General features: G+C 44.5%; 1 protein-coding gene across 2 annotated transcripts in view; it reads right to left on the reverse strand.

Moving 5' to 3' along the window:
• The window catches only part of arhgap42b (Rho GTPase activating protein 42b), a 235,189-nt gene that overhangs the window by 185,662 nt on the left and 27,238 nt on the right, over positions 1–22,289 (reverse strand). For both annotated transcript variants that reach the window (XM_045704171.2, XM_045704173.2), the window contains exon 2: positions 15,490–15,585. In XM_045704171.2, coding sequence (XP_045560127.2) covers positions 15,490–15,585 — 96 coding nt within the window. The remainder of the gene's footprint in view (positions 1–15,489; positions 15,586–22,289) is intronic.

Raw genomic sequence — 22,289 nt, forward strand, 5'->3', positions numbered from 1 at the left:
AAAGTGTTTTGAGTCTTCTGGAGGGAGATCTGACCGAACAAGAGCCATGGAACGATGATGTCCCATTAGACACCTGGCGCGCGAGTTCATGTTGGGTACCCTCGTTCCAATACGTTATAAAAGAGTATGCATTCGTCCACCTTGAATATTATTCATGTTCTGGTTAAAAAAGGCCCTAATGATTTATGCTATACAACGTTTGACATGTTTGAACGAACGTAAATATATTTTTTCCCCTCGTTCATGACGAGAAGTCCGGCTGGCTTAGATCATGTGCTAACAAGACGGAGATTTTTGGACATAAATGATGAGCTTTTTTGAACAAAACTACATTCGTTATGGACCTGTGATACCTGGAAGTGACATCTGATGAAGAGAATCAAAGGTAATGGATTATTTACATAGTATTTTCGATTTTAGATCTCCCCAACATGACGTCTAGTCTGTATCGCAACGCGTATTTTTCTGGGCGCAGTGCTCAGATTATTGCAAAGTGTGATTTCCCAGTAAGGTTATTTTTAAATCTGGCAAGTTGATTGCGTTCAAGAGATGTAAATCTATAATTCTTTAAATGACAATATAATATTTTACCAATGTTTTCTAATTTTAATTATTTAATTTGTGACGCTGACTTGACTGCCGGTTATTGGAGGGAAACGATTTCCTCAACATCAATGCCATAGTAAAACGCTGTTTTTGGATATATATATGAACTTGATAGAACTAAAAATGCATGCATTGTCTAACATAATGTCCTAGGAGTGTCATCTGATGGAGATTGTAAAAGGTTAGTGCATCATTTTAGCTGGTTTTATGGTTTTGGTGACCCTGTCTTTGAATTGACAAAACATTACACACAACTCTTGTAAATGTACTGTCCTAACATACTCTAAATTTATGCTTTCGCCGTAAAACCTTTTTGAAATCGTAAAACGTGGTTAGATTAAGGAGATGTTTATCTTTCAAAGGGTGTAAAATAGTTGTATGTTTGAAAAATTTGAATTTTGACATTTATTTGGATTCAAATTTGCCGCTCTTGAAATGCACCTGCTGTTGATGGAGTGCACCACGGGTGGCACGCTAGCGTCCCACCTAGCCCATAGAGGTTAACAAACCTCCAAACGAGCTTCAATGCCATACAACACTCCTTCCGTGGCCTCCAACTGCTTCTAAATGCTAGTAAAACTAAATTCATGCTCTTCAACCAATCGCTGCCCGCACCTGCCCGCATGTCCAGCATCACTACTCTGGACGGTTCTGACTTAGAATATGTGGACAACTACAAATATCTAGCTGTCTGGTTAGACTGTAAACTCTCCTTCCAGACTCACATTAAGCATCTCCAATCCAAAATTAAATCTAGAATCGGCTTCCTATTTCGCAACATAGCCTCCTTCTCTCATGCTGCCAAACATACCTTCGTAAAACTGACTATCCTACCGATCCTCGACTTCGGCGATGTCATTTACAAAATAGCCTCCAACACTCTACTCAACAAATTGGATGTAGTCTATCACAGTGCCATCTGTTTTGTCACCAAAGCCCCATATACTACCCACCACTGCAACCTGTATGCTCTCGTTGGCTGGCCCTCGCTACATATCCATCGCCAAACCCATTGGCTCCAGGTCATCTATAACTCTTTGCTAGGTAAAGCCCTATCTTATCTCAGCTCACTGGTCACCATAGCAACACCCACCCATAGCATGCGCTCCAGCAGGTATATTTCACTGGTCACCCCCAAAGCCAACACTTCCTTTGGTCGCCTTTCCTTCCAGTTCTCTGCTGCCAGTGACTGGAACGAATTGCAAAAAATCACTGAAGCTGGAGACTTATATCTCCCTCTCTAACTTTAAGCATCAGCTGTCAGACCAGCTTACCGATCACTGTACCTGTACACAGCCCATCTGTAAATAGCCGACCCAACTACCTCATCCCCATATTGTTAATTATTTTTCCTCTTTTGCACCCCAATATCTCTACTTGCACATCATCATCTGCACATCTATCACTCCAGTGTTAATGCTAAATTGTAATTATTTCACCTCTATGGCCTATTTCTTGCCTTACCTTCCTAATCTTCTACATTTGCACACACTATACATAGATTTTTCTATTCTGTTAATAACTGTATATTTGTTTATGTGTAACTCTGTGTTGTTGTTTTTGTCGCACTGCTTTGCTTTATCTTGGCCAGGTCGCAGTTGTAAATGAGAACTTGTTCTCAACTGGCCTACCTGGTGAAATAAAGGTGAAATAAAATAAATAAATAAATATTCCTCTAAACTACCATGATATTCCTCTAGACTACCATGATATTCCTCTAAACTACCATGATATTCCTCTAGACTACCATGATATTCCTCTAAACTACCATGATATTCCTCTAGACTACCATGATATTCCTCTAAACTACCATGATATTCCTCTAAACTACCATGACATTCCTCTAGACTACCATGATATTCCTCTAGACTACCATGATATTCCTCTAGACTACCATGATATTCCTCTAAACTACCATGATATTCCTCTAGACTACCATGATATTCCTCTAGACTACCATGATATTCCTCTAGACTACCATGATATTCCTCTAAACTACCATGATATTCCTCTAGACTACCATGATATTCCTCTAGACTACCATGATATTCCTCTAAACTACCATGATATTCCTCTAAACTACCATGATATTCCTCTAGACTACCATGATATTCAAGGTTATATATATATATATATATATATATATATATATATATATATATATATATATATATATATATATATATATATATATATATATATATAAATACCTGGTTAAATAAAAGTGAAATAAAAAATATGAATAAAATAAAATGCCACGTCTCATGTGTCTGCTCATCGACTGGCACATTTCCTCTCCAAGCACTGTGACCCTAACCCTAACCCATCAATGTTCTCTCAATACTGTATGGAGAGACAATCACATTACTACACATCCATGATTTTACTCCAAGCTTGGACTAACTCATTCTTAGCTCTTTTGTCTCACTGTGTAGTGTGTTGTGTTATTGTTTTTTGTCTTCCCAGTCAAATCCTGTCCTGCACTGAAGTCAAGCCTCTGAATACCTCAACTCATGCCTCATACCCTCATTCAATCACTGCTGTGATCCCTTCCCAACACTGTGTACTGTAAGTATCCCTCTCATTCACTCTCCATAATATTGTACTATACATGTATTTATTAAATGCTTTAGGTTAAAATAATTACTCTTTGACTATTTTTGAAACACACTTTGTCATCACCGTGCGTTCCGTACCTGTGGGTCTCCAATCCTCCTCAATTTGTCAAGTCACCAGCCTCCACTGGTACACAAACAACAAGTGTGCTGTTAAAATTGGCAAAGAACATACACATTTCTTCCCACAGGACCGTGGGGTGAGACAGGGATGCAGCTTAAGCCCCACCCTCTTCAACATATATATCAATGAATTGGCGAGGGCACTAGAACAGTCTGCAGCACCCGGCCTCAATATACTAGAATATGAAGTCAAATGTCTACTGTTTGCTGATGATCTGGTGCTTCTGTCCCCAACCAAGGAGGGCCTACAGCAGCACCTAGATCTTCTGCACAGATTCTGACAGACCTGGGCCCTGTCAGACCTGGACCCTGACAGACCTGGGCCCTGACAGACCTGGGCCCTGACAGTAAATCTCAGTAATATAAAATAATGGTGTTCCAAAAAATATCCAGTTGCCAGGACAACAAATAGAAATTCTAGAAACTGTTGCCCTAGAGCACACAAAAAACGATACATACCTCGGCCTAAACAACAGCGAAACAGTTAACTTCCACAAGGCTGTGAACGAGCTGAGAGACAAGGCAAGAAGGGCCTTCTATGCCATCAAAAATAACATAAAACTCAACATCTCAATTAGCATTGGGCTAAAAATACTTAAATCAGTTACAGAATACATTGCCCTCTATGGTTGTGAGGTCTGGGGTCTGCTCACCAACCAAGAAATCACCAAATGGGACAAACACCCAATTGAGACTCTGCATGCAGAATTCTGCTAAAAATATACTTAGTTTACAACACAAAATCCCAAACAAACAATTCAGAGCAGAATTAGCCCTATACCCACGAATGATCTAAATCTAGAAAAGAGACGTTAAATTCTACAACCACCTAAAAGGAAGAGATTCCCAAACCTTCCATAACAAAGCCATCACCTACAGAGAGATGAACCTGGAGAAGAGTCCCCTAAGCAAGCTGGTCCTGGGGCTCTGTTCACAAACACAAACAGACCCCACAGAGCCCCAGGACAGCAACACAAACAGACCCCACAGAGACCCAGGACAGCAACACAATTAGACCCCAACCAAATCATGAGAAAACAAAAAGATAATTACTTGACATATTGGAAAAAAATTACCCAAAAACTGAGCAAACTAGAATGCCACAGAGAGTACACAGTGGCAGAATACCTGACCACTGTGACTGGCCCAAAATTAAGAAAAACCTTGATTATGTACAGACGTAGTGTGCACAGCCTTGCTATTGAGAGAGGTCGCCATTGTCACGCCCTGATCTGCTTCACCTGTCCTTGTGCTTGTCTCCACCCCCCTCCAGGTGTCGTCCATTTTCCTTATTATTCCCTGTGTATTTATACCTGTGTTCTCTGTCTGTTTGTTGCCAGTTTGTCTTATTCGTTCGTCTTATTCGTTCAAGCTAACCAGTGTTTTCCTGTCAGCTCCTTTCGTTTCCCAGTCTCTCTTTTCTTGTCCTCCTGGTTTTTGACCTTTGCCTGACCCTGACCCTGTACCCGCCCGCCTGACCTCTCTGCCTGACCCTGACCCTGTATCCGCTCGCCTGACCTCTCTGCCTGTCCTGACCCTGTATCCGCCCGCCTGACCTCTCTGCCTGACCCTGACCCTGTACCCGCCCACCTAACCTCTCTGCCTGTCCTGACCCTGTACCCGCTCGCCTGACCTCTCTGCCTGACCCTGACCCTGTATCCGCTCGCCTGACCTCTCTGCCTGTCCTGACCCTGTATCCGCCCGCCTGACCTCTCTGCCTGACCCTGACCCTGTACCCGCCCACCTAACCTCTCTGCCTGTCCTGACCCTGTACCCGCTCGCCTGACCTCTCTGCCTGTCCTGACCCTGTATCCGCTCGCCTGACCTCTCTGCCTGTTCTGACCCTGTATCCGCCCGCCTGACCTCTCTGCCTGTCCTGACCCTGTATCCGCCCGCCTGACCTCTCTGCCTGTCCTGACCCTGTATCCGCCCGCCTGACCTCTCTGCCTGTCCTGACCCTGTATCCGCCCGCCTGACCTCTCTGCCTGTCCTGACCCTGTATCCGCCCGCCTGACCTCTCTGCCTGACCCTGACCCTGTACCCGCCCGCCTGACCTCTCTGCCTGTCCTGACCCTGTATCCGCTCGCCTGACCTCTCTGCCTGTTCTGACCCTGTATCCGCCCGCCTGACCTCTCTGCCTGTCCTGACCCTGTATCCGCCCGCCTGACCTCTCTGCCTGTCCTGACCCTGTATCCGCCCGCCTGACCTGTCTGCCTGTCCTGACCCTGTATCCGCCCGCCTGACCTCTCTGCCTGTCCTGACCCTGTATCCGCCCGCCTGACCTCTCTGCCTGACCCTGACCCTGTACCCGCCCGCCTGACCTCTCTGCCTGTCCTGACCCTGTATCCGCCCGCCTGACCTCTCTGCCTGACCCTGACCCTGTACCCGCCTGCCTGACCTCTCTGCCTGTCCTGACCCTGTATCCGCCCGCCTGACCTCTCTGCCTGACCCTGACCCTGTACCCGCCCGCCTGACCTCTCTGCCTGTCCTGACCCTGTATCCGCTCGCCTAACCTCTCTGCCTGTCCTGACCCTGTATCCGCCCGCCTGACCTCTCTGCCTGACCCTGACCCTGCCTGCCGTACTGTACCTTTGCTCCAACTCTGGATTACTGAACTCTGCCTGTCTCTGACCCTGTACCCGCCCTCCTGACCTCTCAGCCTGACCCTGAGTCTGCCTGCAGTCCTGTACATTTCCCTTACCCTGGATTTTCGACCCCTGCCTGCCTTGACCTGTCTTTGCCTGCCCCTGTTGCCACAATAAACAGTGTTACTGCGACAGTCTGCATCTGGGTCTTACCTTGATGCCTGATAGCCATAGGCAGATGTGCACACTGCCCACAAAATGAGGTAGAAACTGCACTTCCTAACCTCCTGCCAAATGTATGACCACATGAGAGACACATATTTCCCACAGATCACAAGGACCCACAAAAAAATTTGAAAACAAATCAAACATTGATAAACTCCCATATCTGTTAGGCGAAATCCCGGAGTGTGCAATCACCGCAGCAAGATGTGTGGTCCTTTGCCATGAGAAAAGGGAGACCAGTGAAGCACAAACACCATTTTAAATACAACCTATATTTATCTGTTTACTTCATTTTCCTTTCATACTTCAACTACTTGCATCATTGTTACAACGCTGTACATAGCCAATAATATAACATTTCAAATGTTTATATTCTTAAAAAAAAAAATGTGAGCGTAATGTTTACTAATGCTTCCCTTGTTTATTTCTCTTTTGTTGATTGTCTATTCCATTTGCTTTGTAAACATACGTTTCCCATACAAATAAAGCCCTTTGAATTAAATTGAATTGAGGGGGGGAGAGAGAGAGTGGGGGGAGCGAGAGAGGGGGGAGGAGAAAGAGGGGAAGAGAGAGACAGAGAGAGACAGAGAGAGACAGAGAGAGAGCGGGGGGAGAGAGAGGGGGAAGAAAGAGAGAGAAAGAGAAGAGAGAGAGAGGGGAGAGAGAGAAAGAGACAGAGGGAAGAGAAAGAGAGGGGGAGAAGAGAGAGAAAGAGAGAGAGGGAGGAGAAAGAGGGGAGAGAGAGAAAGAGAGAGAGGGAGGAGAAAGAGGGGAGAGAGAGAGAAAGAGAGAGAGGGAGGAGAAAGAGGGGAGAGAGAGAGAAAGAGAGAGAGGGAGGAGAAAGAGGGGAGAGAGAGAGAAAGAGAGAGAGGGAGGAGAAAGAGGGGAGAGAGAGAAAGAGAGAGAGGGAGGAGAAAGAGGGGAGAGAGAGAAAGAGGGGAGAGAGAGAAAGAGAGAGCGGGAGGAGAAAGAGGGGAGAGAGAGAAAGAGAGAGAGGGAGGAGAAAGAGGGGAGAGAGAGAACGAGAGAGAGGGAGGAGAAAGAGGGGAGAGAGAGAAAGAGAGAGAAAGAGAGAGAGGGAGAAGAGAGAGAAAGAGAGAGAAAGAGAGAGAGAGAGAGAGAGGGAGGAGAAAGAGGGGAGAGAGAGAAAGAGAGAGAAAGAGAGAGAGAGAGAGAGAGAGAGAGGGAGAAGAGAGAGAAAGAGAGAGAAAGAGAGAGAGGGAGGAGAAAGATGGGGGAGGGATTATTATGGTCGGTCCACCTTTTGAGAAGTGTCAAAATAAACGTTTGATTTCACCTAATTAAAAACATTCTATCATAAAGAGACATATGTTCAACTTCATTAAAAAAAAAACATCTTGTCCTCATCTCATGAGGTTAAATAAAACAATTACTATAGTGTTATAGTGCCTATTAAAATAACAGGGTTGACGATGTAATCTTAAATCAGCCAGAAATCCCCTCGTGACAGGGGGAATGGCAGCTTGTTGTATGCAACAGGGAGTGGCAATTGATTGCAAGTTTTACAAAATGTGGTAATTGCTTAAACATGTTACGCTGGACCTTCAAGAGTAGAACCAGCTCACCTGCTTTTATCTGACCGTTAGATGTTCAATGTTCATTTATTCATTTCATTTGGTTTAAATAAATAGTTTCACCATATTAAAACGAGAGATCGGTTCACATTGAATTTAAAATATAAATGTATCATTAAATAAATAAATAAATCATCTCCAGAATTGACTTTTTGTCAAAGCAACACAATAACTAGGGTTTTACTCTGATGCTGAAACTTGGAGAAAACGTGTGGATTTAGTGGGTTGAAATCTGACATGACAAAGGGTTGATGGATCTTAAAATACTGTATTTTGTCACTTTAGCAAATCTTTATTCATATTGCATGTTTAATAGAATGTATTGAGTTCTCCATGTGGTCTATATTAAAGACCACTTCATTTAATATAACAGGCTTTTAAAATAACACAACATTGGTGCAACATTTTTACTTAAAATATCAAAGGGACGCAAAGCACTATTTTCGTGGAATGACTCAATAATATAAAATAAAATTGTACTGTATTTGTATGTGTATTTATTATGGCTCACCATCAGTTCCTGCCAAAACCTCTTCCTGGGGTTTATTATGGATCCCCATTAGTTCCTGCCAAGGCAGCAGCTACTCTTCCTGGGGTTTATTATGGATCCCCATTAGTTCCTGCCAAAACCTCTTCCAGGGGTTTATTATGGATCCCCATTAGTTCCTGCCAAGGCAGCAGCTACTCTTCCTGGGGTTTATTATGGATCCCCATTAGTTCCTGCCAAGGCAGCAGCTACTCTTCCTGGGGTTTATTATGGATCCCCATTAGTTCCTGGCAAGGCAGCAGCTACTCTTCCTGGGGTTTATTATGGATCCCCATTAGTTCCTGCCAAGGCAGCAGCTACTCTTCCTGGGGTTTATTATGGATCCCCATTAGTTCCTGTCAAGGCAGCAGCTACTCTTCCTGGGGTTTATTATGGATCCCCATTAGTTCCTGTCAAGGCAGCAGCTACTCTTCCTGGGGTTTATTATGGATCCCCATTAGTTCCTGCCAAGGCAGCAGCTACTCTTCCTGGGGTTTATTATGGATCCCCATTAGTTCCTGCCAAGGCAGCAGCTACTCTTCCTGGGGTTTATTATGGATCCCCATTAGTTCCTGCCAAAGCAGCAGCTACTCTTCCTGGGGTCCAACAACATTACCTGCCTTCGGAAGGTATTCAGACAGCTTGACTTTTCCCACATTTTGTTACGTAACAGCCTTATTCTAAAATAGATTGTTTTTTATCCTCATCAATCTACACACTATAAATACACCATAATGACGAAGCAAAAACAGTTTTTTAGAAAATTTAGCTAATCTATTACAAATAAAGAATGAAAGAAAATCACATCTACATAAATATTTAGATATAATATTTTATATTTATTTACTCAATACTTGCTTAAAGCACCTTTGGCAGCAATTACAGCATCGATTGTTCTTGGGTATGACGCTACAAGCTTGGCACACCTGTATTTGGAGAGTTTCTCCCATTCTTCACTGCAGATCCTCTCAAGCTCTATCAGGTTGGATGTCGCTGCACAGCTATTTTCAGGTCTCTCCAGAGATGTTCGATCAGGTTCAAGTCCGGCCTCTGGCTGGGCCACTCAAGGACATTCAGAGACTTGTCCCGAAGCCAATCTTGCGTTGTCTTGGCTGTGTGCTTAGGGTCGTTGTCCTGTTGGAAGGTGAACCTTCGCCCCAGTTTGAGGTCCTGGGTGCCCTGGAGTAGGTTTTCATCAAGGATCTCTCTGTACTTTGCTCTGTTAATCTTTCCCTCGATCCTGACTAGTCTCCCAGTCCCTGCTGCTGAAAAACATCCCCACAGCATGATGCTGCCACCACCATGCTTCACCGTAGGGATGGTTCCAGGTTTCCTCCAGACGGGACACTTGGCATTCAGGCCAAGGAGTTCAATCTTTGATTCATCAGAACAGAGAATCTTGTTTCTCATTGCCTGAGAGTCTTTAGGTGACTTTGGGCAAACTCCAAGAAGGCTGTCATGTGCCTTTTACTGAGGACTGGCTTCCGGCTGGCAACTCTACCATAAAGGCCTGCTTGGTGGAGTACTGCAGAGATGGTTGTCCTTCTGGAAGGTTCTCCCATCTCCACAGAGGAACTCTAGAGCTCTGTCAGAGTGACAATCAGGTTCTTGGTCACCTCCCTGACCAAGGCCCTTCTCCCCCTGATTGTTCAGTTTGGCTGGGTGGCCAGCTCTTTGAAGAGCCTTGGTGGTTCCAAACATCTTCCATTTAAGAATGATGGAGGCCACTGTGTTCTTGGGGACCTTCAACGCTGCAGAAATTTCCCCAGATCTGTGCCTCGACACAATCCTGTCTCGGAGCTTTACGGACAATTCCTTTAACCTAATGGCTTGTTTTTTTGCTCTGACATTCAATGTCAACTGTGGGATCTTATATAGACAGGTGTGTGCCTTTACAAATCATGTCCAATCAATTGAATTTACCACAGGTGGACTCGAATCAAGTTGTAGGAACATCTCAAGGATGATCAATGGAAACAGGATGCACCTGAGCTCAAATTTGAGTCTCATAGCAAAGGGGCTGAATACTTATCTAAATAAGATCTTTCTGGTTTAAATTTTTTATAAATTTGCAGAAATGTCTAAAAACCTGTTTTCTCCTTGTCATTATGGGGTAAACCTGTTTCCTCCTTGTCATTATGGGGTAAACCTGTTTTCTCCTTGTCATTATGGGGTAAACCTGTTTCCTCCTTGTCATCGATAATGTTTAAAGGCACACTGAAGTCTAACAAAAAAGCTCCTACAATCTTTTTATCATCAATTTCTCTCAGCCAATCATCAGTCATTTGTGACCAATTTCAGGAAACTAGGTGTATGTCGTGGGCCACTACTTCACAGGACAACCGTTTGAATGTAAACTGTGTTTTTTGGCAGAAATGCTTTCTTGAACATGTGAACTTTCATGTGCATTAATAACAAATGTGTATGCCATCTGTAAATACAAATACAATTGTTAAATTACGAGCCTACTTGGTTTAGCCACGGAAAAAGGATACAACCTTCCCACTATCCATGATTGGCTAAGATAATGAGTGGGCTGGACATTACATTTACATTTTAGTCATTTAGCAGACGCTCTTATCCAGAGCCGAGAGATGAGTTTGGATTGGTCTGCCATATAGCACGTTTCTGTCTATTTGAGATGGTCCGTATGTATAGGTAATCCTGTCTAACGCGGCTTTTTTTAAAAAATGTATCGCATAGTAAAACTGCATAAACCTAACGTCAAGTTAAAGTGTACTGTTAGCTAGCTAACGTTAGCTGGCTGGCTCGCTAGCCAACGTTATGTGTATGCTCTCCACTTTCTGGACGACCGAGTTTTGAAATCAGTGGAATTAGAGATCGATAGCAAAGGAGATGGGGAAAACACCCGTCTCTGGATTACATCTTCAAACTGAGGGCAACCATGGCATCCGACAGGAAACGCGTCCAACCATGATGTATTTTTATTTTACCTTTATTTAACTTGGCAAGTCAGTTATGAACAAATTCTTATTTTCAATGACGGCCTAGGAACAGTGGGTTAACTGCCTTGTTCAGGGGCAGAACGACACATTTGTACCTTGTCAGGACACCACTAATCTAAGGTTTGTTCCACTCCAGACCACAGGACACCACTAATCTAAGGTTTGTTCCACGCCAGAACACAGGACACAAGTCATCTAAGGTTTGTTCCACTCCAGACCACAGGACACCACTAATCTAAGGTTTGTTCCACGCCAGAACACAGGACACCACTAATCTAAGGTTTGTTCCACTCCAGACCACAGGACACCACTAATCTAAGGTTTGTTCCACTCCAGACCACAGGACACCACTAATCTAAGGTTTGTTCCACGCCAGAACACAGGACACAAGTCATCTAAGGTTTGTTCCACTCCAGACCACAGGACACAAGTCATCTAAGGTTTATTCCACTCCAGACCACAGGACACAAGTCATCTAAGGTTTGTTCCACTCCAGAACACAGGACACAAGTCATCTAAGGTTTGTTCCACGCCAGAACACAGGACACAAGTCATCTAAGGTTTGTTCCACTCCAGACCACAGTGAAAGAGAAGAAGTCAGGCCATGATGAAGAAAACAGACCCTGTAACTTTGAGAACAACTAATATTTCTTTATTGCCTCCATCAATCTAGTTGTCCAGCTGTCCCATAGATTCTGTGATTACTGGTGTAATATGTTGTGGGATTTTGAATGTCACTACAGGAAGTAGCGAATGGAATCAATACAAGGTCAGCTGAACCCGTCTGCTCCTACAGACAGAGGCTGTATCCCCAATTGGCACCCTGTTCCCAGAGCCCTATCAGAGCCATAGGGCTCTGGTCAAAAGTAGCGCACTATATAGGGAATAGGATGCGATTTGGGACACACACAGACACACACAGACAGGCTCCTGGTGACTCTGGGGGGGAAGATGGGAGCATCAAAGTAGATTGGTCCTATGCTGCATCAAGACGCAGACTATGGGTTCACTGTCTGGGTCCAGTCAAGTCGGTCAGAAAGAACAACGGTTTCCATTGATGACCAGACAATCACATTTGTTTTTCTCCTCGGATAGTAATTCTGCTATCTTGGCCTTTCGCTGTTTGGTGAATGGCGGCAAAGGGGTTCACACTTTGAAAAAGTTGTATCTGTTTTAAACAGATATCGAACAGTCTGATTCATCCCAACACAATGCAAAAGGTGTACAATGTTGCAGCCTATACACACAAAAACAACATCGGAAACTATCAGGAAACAAATCGTTGTAATTCATTTGAAACAATCTATGTAATTGTCTGAGACCCATTAAATCTATGTAATTGTCTGAGACCCATTAAATCTATGTAATTGTCTGAGACCCATTAAATCTATGTAATTCTCTGAGACCCATTAAATCTATGTAATTCTCTGAGACCCATTAAATCTATGTAATTCTCTGAGACCCATTAATCTATGTAATTCTCTGAGACCCATTAAATCTATGTAATTCTCTGAGACCCATTAAATGTATTTCATTGTAATTCTTTGAAACGTGAATAAGCTCTCCTGCCACTGTGTGTTTAATCCTATTGTTTGTCTGAAGTGCTATTTCGTATTCAAAGATGTACCCTGCTATGTATTCCCAATAGCTTCTGTTAGTCAGTCAATAAAAGGCTTTCCAACAGAAGCCCGAGGCGCTGTGGCCCGTGCCTGCTACTCCCGCTGCTATGGCATTGAATCAGGAACCAGCTCTGTCTATCTGGGCAGACTAAATTACAAAATGAACACTCTTATGAATGCGTCAAAATAGCCCCCTAATCCCTTTATAGTGCACTACTACTTTTGACTTGAGCCCCTATGTCCCTATGAGAGAGATTAAAAAAAAGAGAGGAAGAGGAAGTGAGAGGACGACTGGGTAACAGGTGCGGCGCAGCGGTCTAAGGCACTGCTCCCGAGCGGCGCAGCGGTCTAAGGCACTACAGACCCTGGTTCGTTTCCAGGCTGTATCACTACCGGCCGTGATTGGGAGTCACATAGGGCGGCGCACGATTGGCCCAGTGTCGTCCTGGTTAGGGATTGGCCGGGGTAGGCCGTCAATGTAAATAAGAATTTGTTCTTAACTGACATGCCTAGTTAAATAAAGGTTAAATAAAGGTTAAATGAAATAAATAATGTAGTTGATTATCCCTGGACTACTGTATACAGTCTATTCAGTGCTGTTTGATCCCTGGACTACTGTATACAGTCTATTCAGTGCTGTTTTATCACTGGGCTACTGTATACAGTCTATTCAGTGCTGTTTTATCCCTGGACTACTGTATACAGTCTATTCAGTGCTGTTTTATCCCTGGACTACTGTATACAGTCTATTCAGTGCTGTTTGATCCCTGGACTACTGTATACAGTCTATTCAGTGCTGTTTTATCTCTGGCCTACTGTATACAGTCTATTCAGTGCTGTTTTATCCCTGGACTACTGTTTACAGTCTATTCAGTGCTGTTTGATCCCTGGACTACTGTATACAGTCTATTCAGTGCTGTTTGATCCCTGGACTACTGTATACAGTCTATTCAGTGCTGTTTTATCCCTGGACTACTGTATACAGTCTATTCAGTGCTGTTTGATCCCTGGACTACTGTATACAGTCTATTCAGTGCTGTTTGATCCCTGGACTACTGTATACAGTCTATTCAGTGCTGTTTGATCCCTGGACTACTGTATACAGTCTATTCAGTGCTGTTTTATCCCTGGGCTACTGTATACAGTCTATTCAGTGCTGTTTGATCCCTGGACTACTGTATACAGTCTATTCAGTGCTGTTTGATCCCTGGACTACTGTATACAGTCTATTCAGTGCTGTTTTATCCCTGGACTACTGTATACAGTCTATTCAGTGCTGTTTGATCCCTGGACTACTGTATACAGTCTATTCAGTGCTGTTTTATCCCTGGACTACTGTATACAGTCTATTCAGTGCTGTTTGATCCCTGGACTACTGTATACAGTCTATTCAGTGCTGTTTGATCCCTGGACTACTGTATACAGTCTATTCAGTGCTGTTTTATCCCTGGGCTACTGTATACAGTCTATTCAGTGCTGTTTGATCCCTGGACTACTGTATACAGTCTATTCAGTGCTGTTTGATCCCTGGACTACTGTATACAGTCTATTCAGTGCTGTTTTATCCCTGGACTACTGTATACAGTCTATTCAGTGCTGTTTTATCCCTGGGCTACTGTATACAGTCTATTCAGTGCTGTTTGATCCCTGGACTACTGTATACAGTCTATTCAGTGCTGTTTTATCCCTGGACTACTGTATACAGTCTATTCAGTGCTGTTTTATCCCTGGACTACTGTTTACAGTCTATTCAGTGCTGTTTGATCCCTGGACTACTGTATACAGTCTATTCAGTGCTGTTTGATCCCTGGACTACTGTATACAGTCTATTCAGTGCTGTTTGATCCCTGGACTACTGTATACAGTCTATTCAGTGCTGTTTGATCCCTCGACTACTGTATACAGTCTATTCAGTGCTGTTTTATCCCTGGACTACTGTATACAGTCTATTCAGTGCTGTTTGATCCCTGGACTACTGTATACAGTCTATTCAGTGCTGTTTTATCCCTGGACTACTGTATACAGTCTATTCAGTGCTGTTTTATCCCTGGACTACTGTATACAGTCTATTCAGTGCTGTTTGATCCCTGGACTACTGTATACAGTCTATTCAGTGCTGTTTTATCCCTGGACTACTGTATACAGTCTATTCAGTGCTGTTTGATCCCTGGACTACTGTATACAGTCTATTCAGTGCTGTTTTATCCCTGGACTACTGTATACAGTCTATTCAGTGCTGTTTTATCCCTGGACTACTGTATACAGTCTATTCAGTGCTGTCTTATCCCTGGACTACTGTATACAGTCTATTCAATGCTGTTTTATCCCTGGGCACAGTTAAAGTGGCGATGCGTTGTTTCCTTCTGCATGGTGCTGGAAGACCAAAGCGAAAGTAATATGAAGTTTTGGACAAACAAGTGATGCTTCCTGATAATAATAAATTAAAGTGAGCATTTTTCTCCAAAAAACAAATGACTTGCAGGAATTTTAATTAGTTTAATGTTTGACAATGTTAAACCAACCGGACCAAATTTAAAAAGACAATGTAAAAACCAACAGACTGTAGCTCAAAACGAAAAGTTGGAGAGCGAGGAAACCCTCCTCGTTCCAGTCTGGTTGGAGGACTTACCAATATTGACCTCGTCGTCCGTCTCTGCGTCTCCTATACACTCAAACTGGAACTCCTGGAGGGACTGAGAGAACTTCTGGACAGCAGTGGACAGATCTGGAGGAAGAGAGGGTCTGTGTCAGTCATAGAGATATACACAGATCTGGAGGAGGAAGAGAGGGTCTGTGTCATAGAGATATACACAGATCTGGAGGCAGAGAGGGTCTGTGTCATAGAGATATACACAGATCTGGAGGAGGAAGAGAGGGTCTGTGTCAGTCATAGAGATATACACAGATCTGGAGGCAGAGAGGGTCTGTATCAGTCATAGAGATATACACAGATCTGGAGGAGGAAGAGAGGGTCTGTGTCATAGAGATATACACAGATCTGGAGGCAGAGAGGGTCTGTGTCATAGAGATATACACAGATCTGGAGGTAGAGAGGGTCTGTGTCAGTCATAGAGATATACACAGATCTGGAGGAGGAAGAGAGGGTCTGTGTCATAGAGATATACACAGATCTGGAGGAAGAGAGGGTCTGTGTCAGTCATAGAGATATACACAGATCTGGAGGCAGAGAGGGTCTGTGTCAGTCATAGAGATATACACAGATCTGGAGGCAGAGAGGGTCTGTGTCATAGAGATATACACAGATCTGGAGGCAGAGAGGGTCTGTGTCAGTCATAGAGATATACACAGATCTGGAGGAGGAAGAGAGGGTCTGTGTCAGTCATAGAGATATACACAGATCTGGAGGAAGAGAGGGTCTGTGTCAGTCATAGAGATATACACAGATCTGGAGGAGGAAGAGAGGGTCTGTGTCAGTCATAGAGATATACACAGATCTGGAGGAAGAGAGGGTCTGTGTCAGTCATAGAGATATACACAGATCTGGAGGCAGAGAGGGTCTGTGTCATAGAGATATACACAGATCTGGAGGAAGAGAGGGTCTGTGTCATAGAGATATACACAGATCTGGAGGAGGAAGAGAGGGTCTGTGTCATAGAGATATACACAGATCTGGAGGCAGAGAGGGTCTGTGTCATAGAGATATACACAGATCTGGAGGAGGAAGAGAGGGTCTGTGTCAGTCATAGAGATATACACAGATCTGGAGGCAGAGAGGGTCTGTATCAGTCATAGAGATATACACAGATCTGGAGGAGGAAGAGAGGGTCTGTGTCAGTCATAGAGATATACACAGATCTGGAGGAGGAAGAGAGGGTCTGTGTCAGTCATAGAGATATACACAGATCTGGAGGAGGAAGAAAGGGTCTGTGTCATAGAGATATACACAGATCTGGAGGCAGAGAGGGTCTGTGTCATAGAGATATACACAGATCTGGAGGAGGAAGAGAGGGTCTGTGTCAGTCATAGAGATATACACAGATCTGGAGGCAGAGAGGGTCTGTGTCAGTCATAGAGATATACACAGATCTGGAGGCAGAGAGGGTCTGTGTCATAGAGATATACACAGATCTGGAGGCAGAGAGGGTCTGTGTCAGTCATAGAGATATACACAGATCTGGAGGAGGAAGAGAGGGTCTGTGTCATAGAGATATACACAGATCTGGAGGCAGAGAGGGTCTGTGTCATAGAGATATACACAGATCTGGAGGAGGAAGAAAGGGTCTGTGTCATAGAGATATACACAGATCTGGAGGCAGAGAGGGTCTGTGTCATAGAGATATACACAGATCTGGAGGTAGAGAGGGTCTGTGTCAGTCATAGAGATATACACAGATCTGGAGGAGGAAGAGAGGGTCTGTGTCAGTCATAGAGATATACACAGATCTGGAGGCAGAGAGGGTCTGTGTCAGTCATAGAGATATACACAGATCTGGAGGAGGAAGAGAGGGTCTGTGTCAGTCATAGAGATATACACAGATCTGGAGGAAGAGAGGGTCTGTGTCAGTCATAGAGATATACACAGATCTGGAGGAGGAAGAGAGGGTCTGTGTCAGTCATAGAGATATACACAGATCTGGAGGAGGAAGAGAGGGTCTGTGTCAGTCATAGAGATATACACAGATCTGGAGGCAGAGAGGGTCTGTGTCAGTCATAGAGATATACACAGATCTGGAGGCAGAGAGGGTCTGTGTCAGTCATAGAGATATACACAGATCTGGAGGAAGAGAGGGTCTGTGTCATAGAGATATACACAGATCTGGAGGAAGAGAGGGTCTGTGTCATAGAGATATACACAGATCTGGAGGCAGAGAGGGTCTGTGTCAGTCATAGAGATATACACAGATCTGGAGGCAGAGAGGGTCTGTGTCAGTCATAGAGATATACACAGATCTGGAGGAAGAGAGGGTCTGTGTCAGTCATAGAGATATACACAGATCTGGAGGCAGAGAGGGTCTGTGTCATAGAGATATACACAGATCTAGAGGAGGAAGAGAGGGTATGTGTCATAGAGATATACTGGCAGTTCTATGGTAGTGATTGTTACTGTTGGACAGAGGTAATAGATGGGGATATGTAATCTCTCGTTAGCTAAAATGTCTCCTCTATTATTGCCCAAATTGCTAGCTTTCCGGTGGCGCAACTGTGTAAGAACGTTTCAGGAGGGTGGTCACGCGCTTGGGAGACAAAGGACCCGGGTTCTAGTCTCGGTGAAAGCTATAGTGGGTGGCAATGCTACGGCTAAGCGAGCAGGGCGACGTATATAGTATACCATTATACCATGTATATAGTATACCATTATACCATGTATATAATATACCATTATACCATGTATATAGTATAACATACATAGTATACCATTATACATTATACCATGTATATAGTATACCATTATACCATGTATATAGTATACCATTATACCATGTATATAGTATACCACTATACCATGTATACCATTATACCATGTATATAGTATACCACTATACCATGTATATAGTATACCACTATACCATGTATATAGTATACCACTATACCATGTATATAGTATACCACTATACCATGTATATAGTATACCATTATACCATGTATATAGTATACCACTATACCATGTATATAGTATACCACTATACCATGTATATAGTATACCACTATACCATGTATATAGTATACCATTATACCATGTATATAGTATTCCATTATACCATGTATATAGTATAACATACATAGTATACCATTATACCATTTATATAGTATACCATTATACCACCTATATAATATAACATGTTTCTAAATCCAGCTAGAAAGCCTTCATATCCTGAAATGTTTTGGGTATGAAACATAATACATGGTCAGATTGTGTATATTACTGGTCTGTGGCAGCAGCATGGGGCTAAATGGACACAACAAGGCTAGTCTTTAACTAACGGTCTTTCTTGCTGTTATATACAGTAGGTTAGTCTGTAACAGGCTAGTCTGTGTCCAATGAGCCATACAGATATAATCCAAAGCAACATGGAGGTTTCAGCGCTGAGAGCATGATAATCATCGGTAGTAATTATATAATACCTGACCTCTCTCAATTATCTCTATCCTAGTCAGCGGAAGGTGAGCGTTGGTATCTTTATCCCCAGTCAGAGGAAGGTGAGCGTTGGTATCTCTATCCTAGTCAGCGGAAGGTGAGCGTTGGTATCTCTATCCTAGTCAGAGGAAGGTGAGCGTTGGTATCTTTATCCTAGTCAGAGGAAGGTGAGCGTTGGTATCTTTATCCCCAGTCAGCGGAAGGTGAGCGTTGGTATCTCTATCCTAGTCAGCGGAAGGTGAGCGTTGGTATCTTTATCCCCAGTCAGCGGAAGGTGAGCGTTGGTATCTCTATCCTAGTCAGCGGAAGGTGAGCGTTGGTATCTCTATCCTAGTCAGCGGAAGGTGAGCGTTGGTATCTCTATCCTAGTCAGCGGAAGGTGAGCGTTGGTATCTTTATCCTAGTCAGCGGAAGGTGAGCGTTGGTATCTCTATCCTAGTCAGCGGAAGGTGAGCGTTGGTATCTCTATCCTAGTCAGCGGAAGGTGAGCGTTGGTATCTTTATCCCCAGTCAGAGGAAGGTGAGCGTTGGTATCTCTATCCTAGTCAGAGGAAGGTGAGCGTTGGTATCTCTATCCTAGTCAGCGGAAGGTGAGCGTTGGTATCTCTATCCTAGTCAGCGGAAGGTGAGCGTTGGTATCTTTATCCTAGTCAGCGGAAGGTGAGCGTTGGTATCTCTATCCTAGTCAGAGGAAGGTGAGCGTTGGTATCTCTATCCTAGTCAGCGGAAGGTGAGCGTTGGTATCTTTATCCCCAGTCAGCGGAAGGTGAGCGTTGGTATCTCTATCCTAGTCAGCGGAAGGTGAGCGTTGGTATCTTTATCCTAGTCAGAGGAAGGTGAGCGTTGGTATCTCTATCCTAGTCAGAGGAAGGTGAGCGTTGGTATCTCTATCCTAGTCAGCGGAAGGTGAGCGTTGGTATCTCTATCCTAGTCAGAGGAAGGTGAGCGTTGGTATCTTTATCCTAGTCAGAGGAAGGTGAGCGTTGGTATCTCTATCCTAGTCAGAGGAAGGTGAGCGTTGGTATCTTTATCCCAGTCAGAGGAAGGTGAGCGTTGGTATCTCTATCCTAGTCAGCGGAAGGTGAGCGTTGGTATCTTTATCCTAGTCAGAGGAAGGTGAGCGTTGGTATCTCTATCCTAGTCAGCGGAAGGTGAGCGTTGGTATCTCTATCCTAGTCAGCGGAAGGTGAGCGTTGGTATCTCTATCCTAGTCAGAGGAAGGTGAGCGTTGGTATCTCTATCCTAGTCAGCGGAAGGTGAGCGTTGGTATCTCTATCCTAGTCAGCGGAAGGTGAGCGTTGGTATCTCTATCCTAGTCAGAGGAAGGTGAGCGTTGGTATCTTTATCCCCAGTCAGCGGAAGGTGAGCGTTGGTATCTCTATCCTAGTCAGCGGAAGGTGAGCGTTGGTATCTCTATCCTAGTCAGCGGAAGGTGAGCGTTGGTATCTCTATCCTAGTCAGCGGAAGGTGAGCGTTGGTATCTCTATCCTAGTCAGCGGAAGGTGAGCGTTGGTATCTCTATCCTAGTCAGCGGAAGGTGAGCGTTGGTATCTTTATCCCCAGTCAGAGGAAGGTGAGCGTTGGTATCTCTATCCCAGTCAGAGGAAGGTGAGCGTTGGTATCTTTATCCCAGTCAGAGGAAGGTGAGCGTTGGTATCTCTATCCTAGTCAGAGGAAGGTGAGCGTTGGTATCTTTATCCTAGTCAGCGGAAGGTGAGCGTTGGTATCTCTATCCTAGTCAGCGGAAGGTGAGCGTTGGTATCTCTATCCTAGTCAGAGGAAGGTGAGCGTTGGTATCTTTATCCTAGTCAGCGGAAGGTGAGCGTTGGTATCTTTATCCCCAGTCAGAGGAAGGTGAGCGTTGGTATCTCTATCCTAGTCAGAGGAAGGTGAGCGTTGGTATCTTTATCCTAGTCAGCGGAAGGTGAGCGTTGGTATCTCTATCCTAGTCAGCGGAAGGTGAGCGTTGGTATCTTTATCCCCAGTCAGCGGAAGGTGAGCGTTGGTATCTTTATCCCCAGTCAGAGGAAGGTGAGCGTTGGTATCTTTATCCTAGTCAGCGGAAGGTGAGCGTTGGTATCTCTATCCTAGTCAGCGGAAGGTGAGCGTTGGTATCTCTATCCTAGTCAGCGGAAGGTGAGCGTTGGTATCTCTATCCTAGTCAGAGGAAGGTGAGCGTTGGTATCTCTATCCTAGTCAGCGGAAGGTGAGCGTTGGTATCTTTATCCCAGTCAGAGGAAGGTGAGCGTTGGTATCTCTATCCTAGTCAGCGGAAGGTGAGCGTTGGTATCTCTATCCTAGTCAGCGGAAGGTGAGCGTTGGTATCTCTATCCTAGTCAGCGGAAGGTGAGCGTTGGTATCTTTATCCTAGTCAGCGGAAGGTGAGCGTTGGTATCTCTATCCTAGTCAGCGGAAGGTGAGCGTTGGTATCTCTATCCTAGTCAGCGGAAGGTGAGCGTTGGTATCTCTATCCTAGTCAGCGGAAGGTGAGCGTTGGTATCTCTATCCTAGTCAGCGGAAGGTGAGCGTTGGTATCTTTATCCTAGTCAGCGGAAGGTGAGCGTTGGTATCTCTATCCTAGTCAGCGGAAGGTGAGCGTTGGTATCTTTATCCCAGTCAGAGGAAGGTGAGCGTTGGTATCTCTATCCTAGTCAGCGGAAGGTGAGCGTTGGTATCTCTATCCTAGTCAGCGGAAGGTGAGCGTTGGTATCTCTATCCTAGTCAGCGGAAGGTGAGCGTTGGTATCTTTATCCTAGTCAGCGGAAGGTGAGCGTTGGTATCTTTATCCTAGTCAGAGGAAGGTGAGCGTTGGTATCTCTATCCTAGTCAGCGGAAGGTGAGCGTTGGTATCTCTATCCTAGTCAGAGGAACGTGAGCGTTGGTATCTTTATCCCAGTCAGAGGAAGGTGAGCGTTGGTATCTCTATCCTAGTCAGCGGAAGGTGAGCGTTGGTATCTCTATCCTAGTCAGCGGAAGGTGAGCGTTGGTATCTCTATCCTAGTCAGCGGAAGGTGAGCGTTGGTATCTCTATCCTAGTCAGCGGAAGGTGAGCGTTGGTATCTTTATCCCCAGTCAGAGGAAGGTGAGCGTTGGTATCTCTATCCCAGTCAGAGGAAGGTGAGCGTTGGTATCTTTATCCCAGTCAGAGGAAGGTGAGCGTTGGTATCTCTATCCTAGTCAGCGGAAGGTGAGCGTTGGTATCTTTATCCCCAGTCAGCGGAAGGTGAGCGTTGGTATCTCTATCCTAGTCAGAGGAAGGTGAGCGTTGGTATCTTTATCCTAGTCAGAGGAAGGTGAGCGTTGGTATCTCTATCCTAGTCAGCGGAAGGTGA

Source organism: Salmo salar, chromosome 20 (genome assembly GCF_965601325.2).
Source record: "Salmo salar chromosome 20, fSalSal1, whole genome shotgun sequence".
Lineage (NCBI taxonomy): Eukaryota > Metazoa > Chordata > Actinopteri > Salmoniformes > Salmonidae > Salmo > Salmo salar.